Source organism: Sus scrofa, chromosome 15, assembly GCF_054392235.1.
Source record: "Sus scrofa isolate SSC_HxYL_T2T_F1_AM1 chromosome 15, Sscrofa_HxYL_maternal_Yorkshire_Landrace_v2.0, whole genome shotgun sequence".
In the NCBI taxonomy this organism is placed as follows: domain Eukaryota; kingdom Metazoa; phylum Chordata; class Mammalia; order Artiodactyla; family Suidae; genus Sus; species Sus scrofa.
The window spans coordinates 120,648,143-120,661,895 of NC_139397.1; the positions used below are offsets into that span (position 1 = coordinate 120,648,143).

Consider the following 13,753-nt stretch of genomic DNA (forward strand, 5'->3'; position numbering starts at 1 on the left):
TCTTTTTTTGCACTTACTAGTACAAGTTCTTTATAGTGAGAAACATTCTTTTTGATATAAATGAGATAAACATTTGATCTGAATAGCATTTATTCTCTGTCACCTTGGTCGTCATTGTTTTTACAAACTTACTGCTTTTTAATTGAATGTGAAACCTTCCCTTCAAGGAAGTGCTTTTTAGGTTTTTTGGGGGGTTTTTTTGCCTTTTTTTTTAGGGCCGCACCTGCAGCATGTGGAGGTCCCCAGGCTAGGGGTCAAAACAGAGCTACAGCTGCCTGATTATGCCACAGCCACACAGTATCTGAGCCTCGTCTGCAACCTACACACACAACACAGCTCATGGCAATGCCGGATCCTTAACCCACTGAGAGAGGTCAGGGATCAAACCCATATCCTCATGGATCCTAGTCAGGTTTGTTAACTGCTGAGCCATGAAGGGAACCCCCTTAGGATCTATATTTGTAGTTGTTCTTTTTTTTTAGGTTTTTTTTTTTTGTTTTAGGGCTGCACCCGCAGCATATGACAGTTCCCAGGCTAAGGGTCAAATCAGAGCTGCAGCTGCCAGCCTACACCACAGCCACAGCAATGCCAGATCCATGCTGCATCTGTGACCTACACCACAGCTCATGGCAACACCAGATCGATAACTGACTGAGCAGGACCAGGGATCAGAACCACATCCTCCTGGATATTAGTCCATGAGCCACAATGGAAACTCCTAGGATCTATATTTGTGATATTTCTGACAAAAATTAAGGTGATTTAGATCAATACAAGACGAATGTTTAAGGCAAGCCTGGAGTAAAAATGGGAGGGGGCTACTAATAGTATTAAACCACTTACGTGACTTAGAAAATAATCAGATACATAGCACTTTGAATATTAATTACTAATAATGTTCTTAGTTTTTCAAACCAAATATGACCTTTCTTCTTTCTGTATCAGGGCAATAAATATTTTGTTAGCCTAATTCGAGTTATTGCTATATGAACTTGAGAGTAACAAGATATTTATTATTACATAAATTCTACAGCCCAATTCAGTAGCCGTTTGTTTAGAACCTCCCACTTGCAATATCTGAATGTCCTAAAACGTTCCATGTCCAATGACTGGTCATTACTGCCAGTCACCTACAGCTTTAAGACAATAGCAAGTGCTGTAGGATTTTAAGATTTTCTGAAGAAGTCACTTCAGACAGTGGGCGGTTGTAAAATGTTATTACTTGGACCCTTTATTGTCAGCTTCTGTGTTACTTAAAACAGCTATTCCAGGCCAACATCCCAGGCTAATTAAACTACACCCCTTAGGCAAGACACAGGCAGCAGTTTTTGGTGTTCCCAGGTAATTCATGTGGACCCAAGTTTGACCCCTACTGGATTAAGTCCTTTGATTGGGCCACGTGTTTCTTTTCAGGAGTTGCCATAATTAACTACTTCTTACACTTATTATCAGGATTAAAATGGATAGTGAATGCAGACTGTTTAGTGCAGCTTCTGGTACTTAGCGCTCAATCAGCTATACCCCTCCCACACAAATGAAACCTTGGCTCTTAAAACCTGCCCCTTGATTTCCCATACTTTGTTCTTTTACTTCAGTAATGTGTAGGCACTCCATATGTTTTGTGTCCTGTTGTATTTGACTTTAGGAGACTAGTGACTGCTTAGCTTCTGTGATTTCTTTTATAAGAAAGGGCTGCTGTGCTGCTGCCAGTAAGGAGTTTGTAGGTGAGTTGACACAGTCACACTGTGCATTTAGGGCACTTAGGTAACATCGCAAGAATTTTAAGTTAATATAGTGGAAACTGAGCACATCAGCACTGAATTAGAGTGCAAGAGTAAAGAAGTGTTCCCTTTAATAGGATTAATTTAGAAAGATTTCAAAAGCTTTGAGCCAGACTTTGAAGGAGGTTTTGGAAAGTGAGCAGAGAAGGACCTCTTAGGTATAGGGAAGTTTGCAGGCAAAAGAGGGTCTTTGGCATACAGTGTGCACATGGCTCTGACTACCTGGAACAGAGATTGTAATCGGAGGAGCAGAGAAATCAAACCGAAGGATTCTGAGGGGCAGGCCAAACACAAATAGTATGTAGCCGGTGAAGAACCATTTCAGTTACTCATTCTGGGAAGATTGGAAGTGGTATTTGAGCCCATTTGCTGTGTGCAAAATAGAAATAACCCCTAAAAAGACAAAAAAAAAAAAAATAGAAATAAGGCAGCAACATAAATCAGTGTTCTCTACCAAGGAGTTAGTGATACGGGCCTAGGCTGTGGCAGTTGTAAGTAGAAAAGAAATTTTAAAATCTCTTGTTTATTCATTTATTTGTCGAACAGTAAGTAGCTCCCGTTTACCTGGAATTGTGTTACATTTTGGGGTGATATGGGTGAATAAAAACACCGTTCCTACCCTCAAATAGTTCATGGTGTGGGGGGAGGCCAAGGACGAGTAAATACAGTATGACTGTGCTTTCACGTACATAGTAGTAATACAGCATCTCATTTATTGCAGAGAATGGGAACAACTCTCCTTTGCCCAAATATGCAACCTCACCAAAACCTAACAACAGCTATATGTTCAAAAGGGAACCTCCTGAGGGCTGTGAAAGGGTCAAAGTCTTTGAGGAATGCTCGTAAGTATCCCCCATCAAACCTCCCCCCAGACCTTTGTAATGGGAATTTTAGAGTAGGCTGAAGAAGAGTACAGTGACCACTCATGGATCTACCACTAGATCCTGTAGTTAACATTTTGCTGTTTGCTTTGTCTCTTGTATGTTGGTGTTAGTTTTTGCTGAGCTGTTTGACAGTAAGTTGCAGACCTTGTGATATTTAACTTTAAATAGAGCTTAATGTTTGTTTCCTAAAAGTAACCACAGTAATAAAAGTAACCACTCCTACATAACCACAGTACCATTGTCACACCAAAGAAAATTACAGTTATGGTCAATGTCAACTAATATCCAGTTGCTCACGTGTCTTCACTTGTCCCAGTGTTTCATCTGTGGTTATTTGTGAACCTGTAAATAGTCAGCATCATATATTGAACTTAGCAGTATATTTATTCAAGCTAGACTATGTATCTCACCCAGGATGGGTTTCCTTCTTTCAAGGATCAGATTCCCTTCAGTTTTTAATGTTCTTGTAGTTTCAGTTCTTTAAACAAATTTTAAAAAATTTTTTCTGCCAATGTGGGGAAGAGACTTCTATGACTTTGCAGAAACATGTTACTGTGCATGAAGAACATGTAACAAGCAGAGTTTAAAATAGTGTCTGTACCCTTGGTAGCAGTCTTCTGTGCTCATATATTTCTCTTGGCTGGTGTTCTAGTCAAGTACCCTTAATTTTAGACTCAAAATCTGCTCAGAAAGTATTGCAGCCTTGTGTTTGCAGTAGTCATGGCTCCTTGCTTTGTAAGTGATGGCCAAGGGTGGTGTGTATGAAACTGAGCTAATTTAGGTGATGATGGTACTTAGACCTTACCTTCCCGTCTCACTATTGCTGCAAGTCTAATAGCTGCCCTCTGCTTCTCCTGTGATACTTCACATACAATGTGGAGATGGTCCAGCCTTGTCTGAGTTACATAATTTTATCTTTTTCTTTCATCATGAACATGTTGGAATAAGGACTGCATCCTTCTGTTCCTCTATATGCCCCTCCTGTCAGTGCTTTCTTCACCTAAATTCTGAATAATTTTGCCACACAAAGAGCCTTGTTTTTGAATCCCTTCACCCTTTCTACTAGGAGAACCCAGCTGTCATTCTTCTATCTGCTTTTGTGACAGTAATTGAACACTGTTTTAGCAACCACTTTCCCCTCCGCCCCCCACCTTGGAAGACTAAAAGCTTTACTGGTGCCAGAGAGTTGAAGCAGTGTTTCTCCAGATCTGCTGCATGTACTCCCTGCATCATCACCTCTGGGGTATTAGTTGAAACTGTAGATTCCCAGGCTCCATCCTAGGCCTAATGAGTAAAAAATATGGAAGTAGGTAGGACCTGGATTATGCATCTTTAACAAACCTCATAGGATTTTTATGCTTATTTTGAAAATATGGCTTAGGCTTTTTCTTGAGAGTTCTTAAGAAATAAAGTCATTCTGTTAAGTAAAAATCAAATGGTTTACATGGATCCTTTTGGAGTTGAGCTCTTTGATTGATTCATTGGTAGTTCAGATGTGCCTGCGTGAAGAGACATGGCTGATCGACTTAAAAAGCAATTTGAGTGGTTCCCTTCATGGCTCAGTTGTTAACAAGCCCAACTAGGATCCGTGAGGATGTGGGTTCAATCCCTGGCCTCGCTCAGTGGGTTACGGAGCTGGTGTTGCCATGAGCTGTGGTGTAGGTCACAGATGTGGCTCGGATCTGGCGTGGCTGTGGCTGTGGCGTAGGCCAGCAGCTGCAGCCCCCATTTGACCCCTAGCCTGGAAACATCCATATGCCATGAGTGCCGCCCTAAAAAGACAAAAGACAAAAAAAAAAAAAAAACAGTAACTCTGACCTGTGACCTGAACCAGGGGATGGAGTTGGGTGAGGGGTTAATTTCTTGTTTCTAGAAATGTATGTTTATTTACCTAAAAGAAGATATGTAGTTGGATTTAGGCCCAGAAAGGGTAAGACTAGATTTTGCTTTTTTTTTGGGGGGGGGTGTACAGCACAGACCATAGCCATGCTGTTGGCACTTAGCAAGTCCTTTTTTTGTGGGTTTTTTTTTTGTTTGTTTTTTAGGGCTGCACTTGCGGCATATAGAAGTTCCTAGACTAGGATTCAAAGCCAAGTTGTAGTTGCCAACCTACACCACAGCCACAGCAGTGCCAGATCCAAACCATTTCTGCACAACTCATGGCAACACAAGATCCTTAACCCACTGAGTGAGGCCAAGGATGGGACCCACATCTTTATGGATACTAGTTGGGTTCTTAACCTGCTTAGCCACAAAAGGAATTCCAGCAAGTCCATTTTAACAAAGTGAAAAATACTGTTTCCTGATCCCAGTTAATGAACTCTTTGACCTTAGTTAAGGTACCTTAGATTTCCTAGATATTACAGCCTCTTTGTGATACAAAGATTTTTTTAAAAATATGTAACATAACTTCCCCTTCCCTTTTTTCCTTTCTTTCCCTCCTTTCCATTGTAACCACCATTTCTTAGTTGATAATTTATGTGTAAGTTTAGAGAGACTATTACATAAGCCTTTAAAAAAAAATGCCAAAGCATTCCTTATATCAGTAGGAAAATATGTGTAATAATTATCCATCCTGACCATCTCTATCTCAGAAAGTCACTAGCAAATGGTTATATCTATTCTGAGATATAATCCTTTTGGAATAACTTCTCAAGGAACAATAAAATGTTTAAGTTGGTTCTGAGGAGCTTAGTGTGTGCGACTGTGTTTTTTGTGTGTGTATGGTTCTTAAAGAAAGCTTTGAAGTAATATTAGTACTTGCAGCTTTTAGTAACATAAGTATGATACTGGTCATAGATCCCAGAGATGAGTAATGAATTTCTTAGAGAATCTGTTCCTAGAAGTTAAGTGGAATAAACAGTGATTCCTTTTGGAGGGTTGGTGTAGTGGCTGAAAGAGGAGGAGGGGGATGTGATGCTTTTTCACTGTTAGTGTTCTGTTTCTTGAACAGGGGTGCCAGTTAGACAGGTTATTATGATCACATGATAAAAAGTATGGTTCTCATCTCTTTCCATGAAATGGAAAAAAGAAAATCCGTGTGCCAAGTCTGCACTAGATTTTTGTGTGAGATCTGTCATAAGTCTGTTTTCATGAAAGTAGAAAGGAAATTACACTGATTTTAGATTCTGTCATTAAAAAATGTCGAAGTCAAAAATTTGTATTTCAGAAGTGGTGAGTTTTTCATCCTCAAAAATCTGTTAGCAATCATATCTTAAGTGATTTTTAACAAGATAACCTTAAATTAATTAACCTAGGCCTCATTTGGAGGAGCATATAAAAATTGATTAGCCCCTTTTCACCTAATATAAGAATGAAAGTTATCTTTAATAATTCTTCAAAAAAAAATTCAAGCATTATTTAATTATAGAAACGTAACCTCAACTTTCAGTCTTCTTTAAGGAATTGAAAACCATCCTCTCAGTAAAAGCAGAGGAGTGTGTGCTCTTCTTATCCTGATTTATCCATATACACATGTGCCTTAAAATTACTCAATGTGGGAGTTCCTGTTATGGCCCAGCAGTAATGAACCTGAGTAGTATACCCATAAGGATGTGAGTTCCATCCCTGGCCTTGCTCAGTGGGTTAAGGATCTGTTGAGCTGTAGTGTAGGTCACAGATGTAGCTTGAATCTGGTGTTGCTCTGGCGGTGGCTGTGGCCAGCAACTGCAGCTCTCATTGGACCCCTAGCCTGGGAACCTCCATATGTTGAGAGTATGGCCCAAAAAAGACAAAAAAAAAAAAAAAAAAAATTACTCAACATATTAAGTTTCCATTGTATCCAAGAAAGAATAGAACACAGCAAAACATGTCAGAGCTGCTTATGGGAGTTCTTAACCTTGCATGTGTATGTGTGTGTGTGTGCGCGCGCGCGCGTGTGTGCGCGCGCGCTGTGGACACCTCTGGCAGTCTGGTAAAGCTTGTGGATGCTTTGAAGTAATCCATAAGTTCTCTGAATAATGTTTGTCAAAGTACATTAAAGATTATAAAGCAGACCTATTATACTGAAATACAGTTCTGCCCCCAGTACCTCCCTCCACACAAAAACTACATATTTACTCTGTCCCTTGTAGATTGTTTCATTTTTGGGTCTCTAGAATGTAGTGCAGACTTAGCACACTCGGATTTTCTTTTTCCATTTCACTAGGAAAGATGAGAACCATACTTTTATCACAATGATCATACTATGTTTTCCCACCTAAATCTTTTTTTTTTTTTTTTAATGTTTTCTAGGGCCACACCATGGCATATGGAGGTTCCCAGGCTAGGGGTCTAATTGGAGCTGTAGCTGCCAGCCTACACCACAGCCACAGCAACTCGGGATCTGAGCCATGTCTGCAACCTACACCACAGCTCACGGCAGTGCTGGATCCTTAACCCACTGAGCGAGGCTAGGGATCGAACCCACAACCTCATGGTTCCTAGTCAAGTTAACCTCTGAGCCACGACGGGAACTCTGACCCACCTGAATCTTGATTTATTTTGGTTCTTCCGCTTTAATTTCTTTTTAATTTTGTGTCACTTCCATCCCATGTTCCTTTAACAGTTTTTTTATATTTTTATTTTCAGAGAATACCATTACCTCTAGTGTCCTATTCCTACTATTTGGGTTAACTTGCGGGAGCAGCTAGGGACAGGCAAAGATTTGGCTTCCATAAGTACTTTCAGAACAAAAGACTGCTATTAGTTTTATTTTGATTTTGTGTTTATGTTGTTATTCAGAAAACCATCATGGTTAACTCACAGGATTGTTTCAATTATTATTATCATTATTTTTATTTTATTTTTTTGTCTTTTTAGGGCCGCACTGAGGCATAGGAAGGTTCCCAGGCTAGGGGTCAAGTCAGAGCTATAGCTGCCGGCCTACACCACAGCTGCAGCAATGCCAGATCCAAAACCCACTGATCAAGGCCAGCGGTCGAACCTGCGTCTTCATGGATGCTAGTCAGATTCGCTTCCACTGAGCCACGGTGATAACTCCTCAAATATTTTTTGGGGGAGCATATGGAAGTTCCCAGGCCAGGGATTGAATCTGTGCCACAGCTGCAACCTGCGCAATGGCTGCAGCAACACTGGATCCTTAACCTACTGCCACACAAGAGAACTTCCCAAAGAGATTTTTAAGTGCACTCGGAGAACTCATGCCCACCAAAGTTTATTCATGCAGGGGGGAGCTCAGCAAAAGATAGACATTGTGCATCATTAGTTTTCTTGCCTTTTCTTCTCAAAATAGTACCAACTTTGGAAAAATCTTAGTGGAATATATTTTTGTCTTTAAATAGCTAGGATTTCTTTGGCTTTAGGAAATTCTCGATTCAAATTGGCTATCTTAGACCTTCACTGAGATGCAGTGGTCTTCACCCTGAGCTACCTGCCTGGTGCCTGGGCTTGCCAGGGCACTGAGAGCAGCAACAAAGACCGGTGTCCTTCCAGCATTCTAAGATACGTGATTCAAATCATGTGTCCTTGGTAGACAGCATTTGAAACTTTGGACATAGCTTTAATTTTGTTTTCTTTTTATGTGTCTTTAAGTTATCTGCTTTAAAAACAAAAAACCAAAAACAAAACTTACTTCTGGTGTTCTGTGGCTTAAAAGTATTGGCTTGTCTATTCTATGTCTAGGCCAAAACAACTTCATGAAATCCCAGCCTTTTACTGTCCTGACAAAAACAAGGTGAATTTCATTCCTAAAAGCGGCTCTGCTTTCTGCCTCGTCAGCATCCTTAAGCCACTCCTCCCCACGCCAGATCTTACCCTCAAGGGCTCCGGCCACAGTCTGACAGTCACCACTGGCATGACGACCACTCTGCTGCAGCCCATCGCCGTGGCCTCCCTGTCTACAAACACAGAGCAAGACCGAGTCTCTCGAGGAACGAGTACAGTCCTTCCACCGGCCTCTCTCCTCCCACCACCAGAACCCATTGAGGAAGCTGAAGGGTAGGTCCCAGTGCTGCGTGGCCATTGTTCCAGGCACCCGAGAACCTCCTCGATCCCTTGGCAGTGACGGCATCGTGCGCTCCCCGTTGGCTGTGATGTGCTCCAGCTTTTCCACAGTGACGTCACAGTGCGGCTTCCGGCAGAGAGCAGCCCCTGATGGCTCTGCTCCCTCGTGAAGGCCGGCCCTCAGCGCTTAGCCTGCTTTTCCTTAAAGCACCGGTTGAAACAAGAAAAAGGTCTCATTGTTTCCTTTTGGAGGGCCGAGATCACATTGTTTTTTTTGTTTTCAAATTAGACTTCTTTGAAAAAAACAAACAAACAACTGATCCCTGCAAACATGATTCCTGAAGGGAGACGTGAATGATGCTGCAAGAACCATCTTTTATATGAAAATGACTATTTTATAATACCAATGTTACATTTTCTGAAACGTAGCAAACAGGATGTTCAAAAGAGTCTTTGGTGGCCTCTGTTTCTTGTTTCCCTTTCTAGATGTGTGCTTTTCTCAGCTGTTTTCAGCTTTGGGACCAAAGGGATTGTTGACATTTCCCCAGCAATCTTAATCTCATGACTATGTTCTTCTCCCAAACAAGAATTGATAGGTAAATGCATTGAACAAGTCTATATATATAAAAAGATAAAAAGCAATATTAGTACATTATGTGATTTATGTTTTTTGATGTCAGAAGTTTGTGCTTTCGGTGAAATATTTGTAAAACTGCTGTTTTCTTCACTAATCCTGTACACATTTCACCATGTGGTCAGAAAAATTACAGTCTGGAGACAAGTGCTTTAATCTGTTCTTACCCATCTTTGGAACTGGGTTTAAAAGTCAGTGAGCCGAAAGGAAACTAACTGCCCAGTGTTGACTGCTGGCTAGGAGTAAGGAGCCCCTTGGGCTTTCTGCGCGATATTTATCACATGAGCTCCCTCCTTTACCACAGGTGTCATTCTACCTTTGCTCATCACTGTATCATAGTCCCAAGAGATCCTAAAATGGCTGTGCATGGATTTCCTCCTTTGCTTTTGTGATGTTGTTGTCTCGTGGATTTGGTCAGGGTTAGTAGTTTGCCAGGAGTGTGATCCATTGAATAGCAGTCCATAGTCACAGAATTTTGCGACTGACATTTTCTTTTTGGTGACTGGCGCTGAGATTTGTTGCCTACAGATTTTGCTGGTTTTCCCTCTGACATTCCACACACTGGGGAAAGCAGGCAAGGATAAACAACAGGAACCTTTGAAGAATCCATCCAGTTTTGGATTTAGGCTCATCCTAATACAGTCACTGCCAGTATCATAGGACAGCAGAATTTCACGTCCGGGTATGTGGTAGTGAAATTCAGGAGCGGCCCTTTCTAAAAGTAAGTCTCAGCAATGTTGATAAAAACCATGCTTGTAAGATCTTCTTCACAAGCTACCTGATGATGCAATAACGTAATGTTCCTATACATACTATAGGGAGAAAAATATTTAAATACTTGTAAAAGGGATATGGTTTAGAAGGTTAATGTCAGTTTGTCCAGATGTATCCCATCAAAGAAAACCTAGTGGCAGCAATAAATCTTCTGAAATGACTTCTTATACTCGTGTACCTTTAAAACATCTAAATAACTAAACATATGCCGTTAAGTTAAAAATGGAAATTTAGGCGAATTCGATAAATTCAAACATTTGAGTATGTCTGTCAGGTTTTAGTTGGTAGGACCAATGAATTTTGCTACTTTTTCCATCCAAAGCTAATGTAACTGGAATGACTATGCTGTGGCTTCGAAATCAGGAAGAGATCAGTTATTTAGGGTCTGAATGTTCTGGTTGGTTGGTTTTTTTGAGAACCTTGATTCTTTGCCTTTGACTTTATCATTTCACTACTGAGAACTTCTCTGTCAGAGGATGGAAGAAAAGGAAAAACTGAAATCAGGTGAGTTCGTGTCAGTGGTAGGAGGAGGAAGTTAAAAACAAGGTTGCAAAAACATCTAAAATCAGTTTTTTGGATTACCTGAATTCTGTTAAATCTGTGTTCTTTTCCTTGCCTTACCCTTGTTTATTTCTCTCTCCACCCGCACCTGTCACATGGGTGTTTGATAACGAGGATGCCCCTTTGCGAACAGTGTTGTCCTCTTATGCCGTTGTGCACGTTTGTCTTAACTCACATCTTTCCGTAGAGTTTCATATATCTTTAATCTAAAGTAATTTAAAATCAGAATGGGAGAACAAGTTTAAGATTTATTATTTATATAGTCTCATAGGCGGAACTTCTAATGTTTGGTTGTAAGGGAGAATGTGATAGCAGGTAAATTAATTGTAGGGCAACCAAACATATTACTTGTGTTTGGGAGAAAGAGAGCCTGAGATTTGAGGGGGAAAAAAAAGGTACAAGGTATAAACAACTTTTAACTGCCAGTGCCAAAGGGCTAACTTTTAAGTGTATGAGCTTTATGCAGTCTTGAAAAAATATTGACCATAGTCCACTCAGTTTTTATTTACCCCTTATTCCACAGGTGGTTGACTTTTTAAAAAAATGGGTCTACTCCAGTAGAATGCATAGTATTGTTTTCTAAAATTACATTCCATAATTACCTTGTTATTCTGTAGAACGCTCTGCAGAAAGTAAATAAATCAGAATAACTTCAATGGGAATATAATTTAAATTTAAAAAAATTTAAATTTACTTCAATTGCAGTAGAAAAAAATTGGTGGCTTTGTATATTTCAGCAAAAGGAGCTATTCTTTGGTTATTCACTTTGTCAGTGTTATTTTTACCTGTAAACAGTTTCTTCCTTGTGATGATAAAAACATAAATTTACTGTTTCGGATCATGACTAAGTCTCTATTGCTTGTCATGGCTTTTGTGAGCAATTATTTTTTTTTAAATACCTGTTTTGCTTCTTTGGCTAATATGGTAAGCATGGATGCCAAAATTATTTTTTAACTGGATTCTTCATCTTGTTTAAAATATTTCTTATACTTGTGATAAGCCAAATCAGCCTTTTAGAAGGTGCTATTGCTAACTGTGGAATAACTGACAAGAAGAAAGGCTTTTTTTTTTTTTTTTTTTTTTTCCTCCTCCTTCTTTTTAATGGTTGGCTTTTACTGGAGGAAGGTATTTAAAAAATAGGAGTTTATAGCCTTCTGTATGTCCAAGATTAGGACTGGGTTGTTAAAGAAAAACTGTCGCTACTGAATTTACTATTCTCAAGTCGTCATTCCTTAATACTTGGAATTTTGATGTCTCAAGACCAGTCCAGTGGAAGTGCTGAATTTGCATTATAAAAGCTAAAATACTTAACTTTGCACTTTAAGTTTCACTCTGTCTAAACTAATGATAAGCAGAGCAGCCCTGACCAATATTTTGTTTATACAATCCTGTTGAAGAATATAATTTATGTTTTTTAAAAGTCTTTATTTTTCACCTCCGTTGAAGCTGTGTAAATCTTTTTAAAAGGCAGTTTTTTAAAGTTTTGTTTTTCTAACAAAATTCTCCCAAAAAAACAGCATTTCCAATGGTGATAAATATTGTTACTGTGTACTTATATATATTCCCTGTATCTGAACACTTGTTGCTGCCTCACAAGAAAATAGAACTTTTATGTTAAAAATAAAGTCTGTTCTTCTTGAGTCTTTTTTGTTTACTTTTATGAAGATTGCTTCAAATTCAAATTTATTTTTCAGACACTTCTAGCTCAAAATAACTTTAGTATATTCTTTTTCACTAATAGAAAAATGAATTTGTGTTAAGTAGCAGGATATATAATATCAGTTATTTACTTCCTTGCTGTCTTGTTCCTGATAAAATACAAGCAAGCATACTGAAAGATAAACATGTTTATAAGCAATTTAGGATGTCACAGTTTGTTAGAAGTTCAGCTGGGGCAGTCACTTAACTTCATTCTGAAATACACATAGAGGTTTTTTTTGTTTGTTTTGGTAATTCATTCTTGCTAATAAGCCAGCCATATTCTTACTTTGTCACCGTGGTTTCTATGGTCAAGATAAAGTTGTTTAGGCTGAGGGCTTTAGTCTGTATGAAGACTGCACGCAGTATATTCATGTCAAAAGCAGGTTCAGTGAAATAAACGTGTCACCACTGCTGTCTGTCATAAAGAGTGGTCACCAAATTGCTTTGTAAAAAATTTTTTTTCTTTTTAGGGCCGCACCTGCAGTATATGGAAGTTCCCAAGCTAGGGGATGAATTGGAGTTGGAGCTGCCAGGCTACGCCACAGCCACAGCAATGCCAGATCTTTAACCCACTGAGTGAGGTCAGGGATCAAACCTGCTGAGCCACAATGGGAACTCTGGAAAAAATTTTTTTTAATTATTTCTGGGGAAGAAATTTAACCAGCATTTGGAGATTTTATATGTGTGTGTACATATATATATATATGTGTGTGTGTGTGTGTATGTATATGTATATATATATTTACAATGTGATTTAACATAGCGTCAAATGCAAAGAGAATCTCTCAAATTGGCATCTCCCATTTTTTTTTCACTTAGTCTCTTTCCCTTAAAGAGGTTGAGAGGAGAAAATTTAGATCTCAGGTTGAGTGTTCCCCTTCCCTCATTTATTTATTTGGCATTGATTCATTAGTTTTAAATATACCCCCTCCTTCCAAAAGTTTTCAGATCTATAATGATCCTTCAATTGCTTTTAAGTGGTTGGGTATGAAATACAGTATACTCTTGTAGGAGTTTCCTTCCAATGTATATCAATATTATTTTTTTTTCTTTGCTAAGAATAGGTTTGCTTTTAAAATATCTTTATTTTTATTTTTTTTAATGGCTGCACCAGGAGTATATGGAAGTTCCCAGGCTAGGAATGGAATCCAAATCCCAGCTGCAATTTATGCTGCAGCTGCAGCAACACTGGATCCTTTAACCCACTGCACCTACCTGAGCCCTTGAAGTTGGATTCTTAATCCACTGTGCCACCGCAGGAACTCCTAAGTATTTTTATTTTAAACATCTACCAGAAAGTGGCATGAGAATATAAGTAGCCTTATATCTCAGTCAGTATTGTTCAAACTGAGTCTTGAAATGAATTAAATGGGTCCAGCCAACATTGTTTTTTAGGAAGCAGAACAAAAAACAAGTATATTCAGAGGTGAAGAGATTTGTATTTGTGTGTAAATCTTTTTATAGATGTAGAGGTA

At 39.1% G+C, this 13,753-nt stretch overlaps 1 protein-coding gene across 4 annotated transcripts in view; it reads left to right on the forward strand.

Annotated features, from left to right (window-relative positions):
- Positions 1-12,217, forward strand: part of FAM117B (family with sequence similarity 117 member B) — a 100,815-nt gene extending 88,598 nt beyond the window's left edge. For all 4 annotated transcript variants that reach the window (XM_003133590.6, XM_084998418.1, XM_084998419.1 and 1 more), the window contains 2 exons: positions 2,503-2,623; positions 8,288-12,217. In XM_003133590.6, the coding sequence (XP_003133638.3) occupies positions 2,503-2,623; positions 8,288-8,606 (440 nt within the window). In that variant the 3' untranslated portion in view covers positions 8,607-12,217. The remainder of the gene's footprint in view (positions 1-2,502; positions 2,624-8,287) is intronic.
- Positions 12,218-13,753: the final 1,536 nt, after the last annotated feature.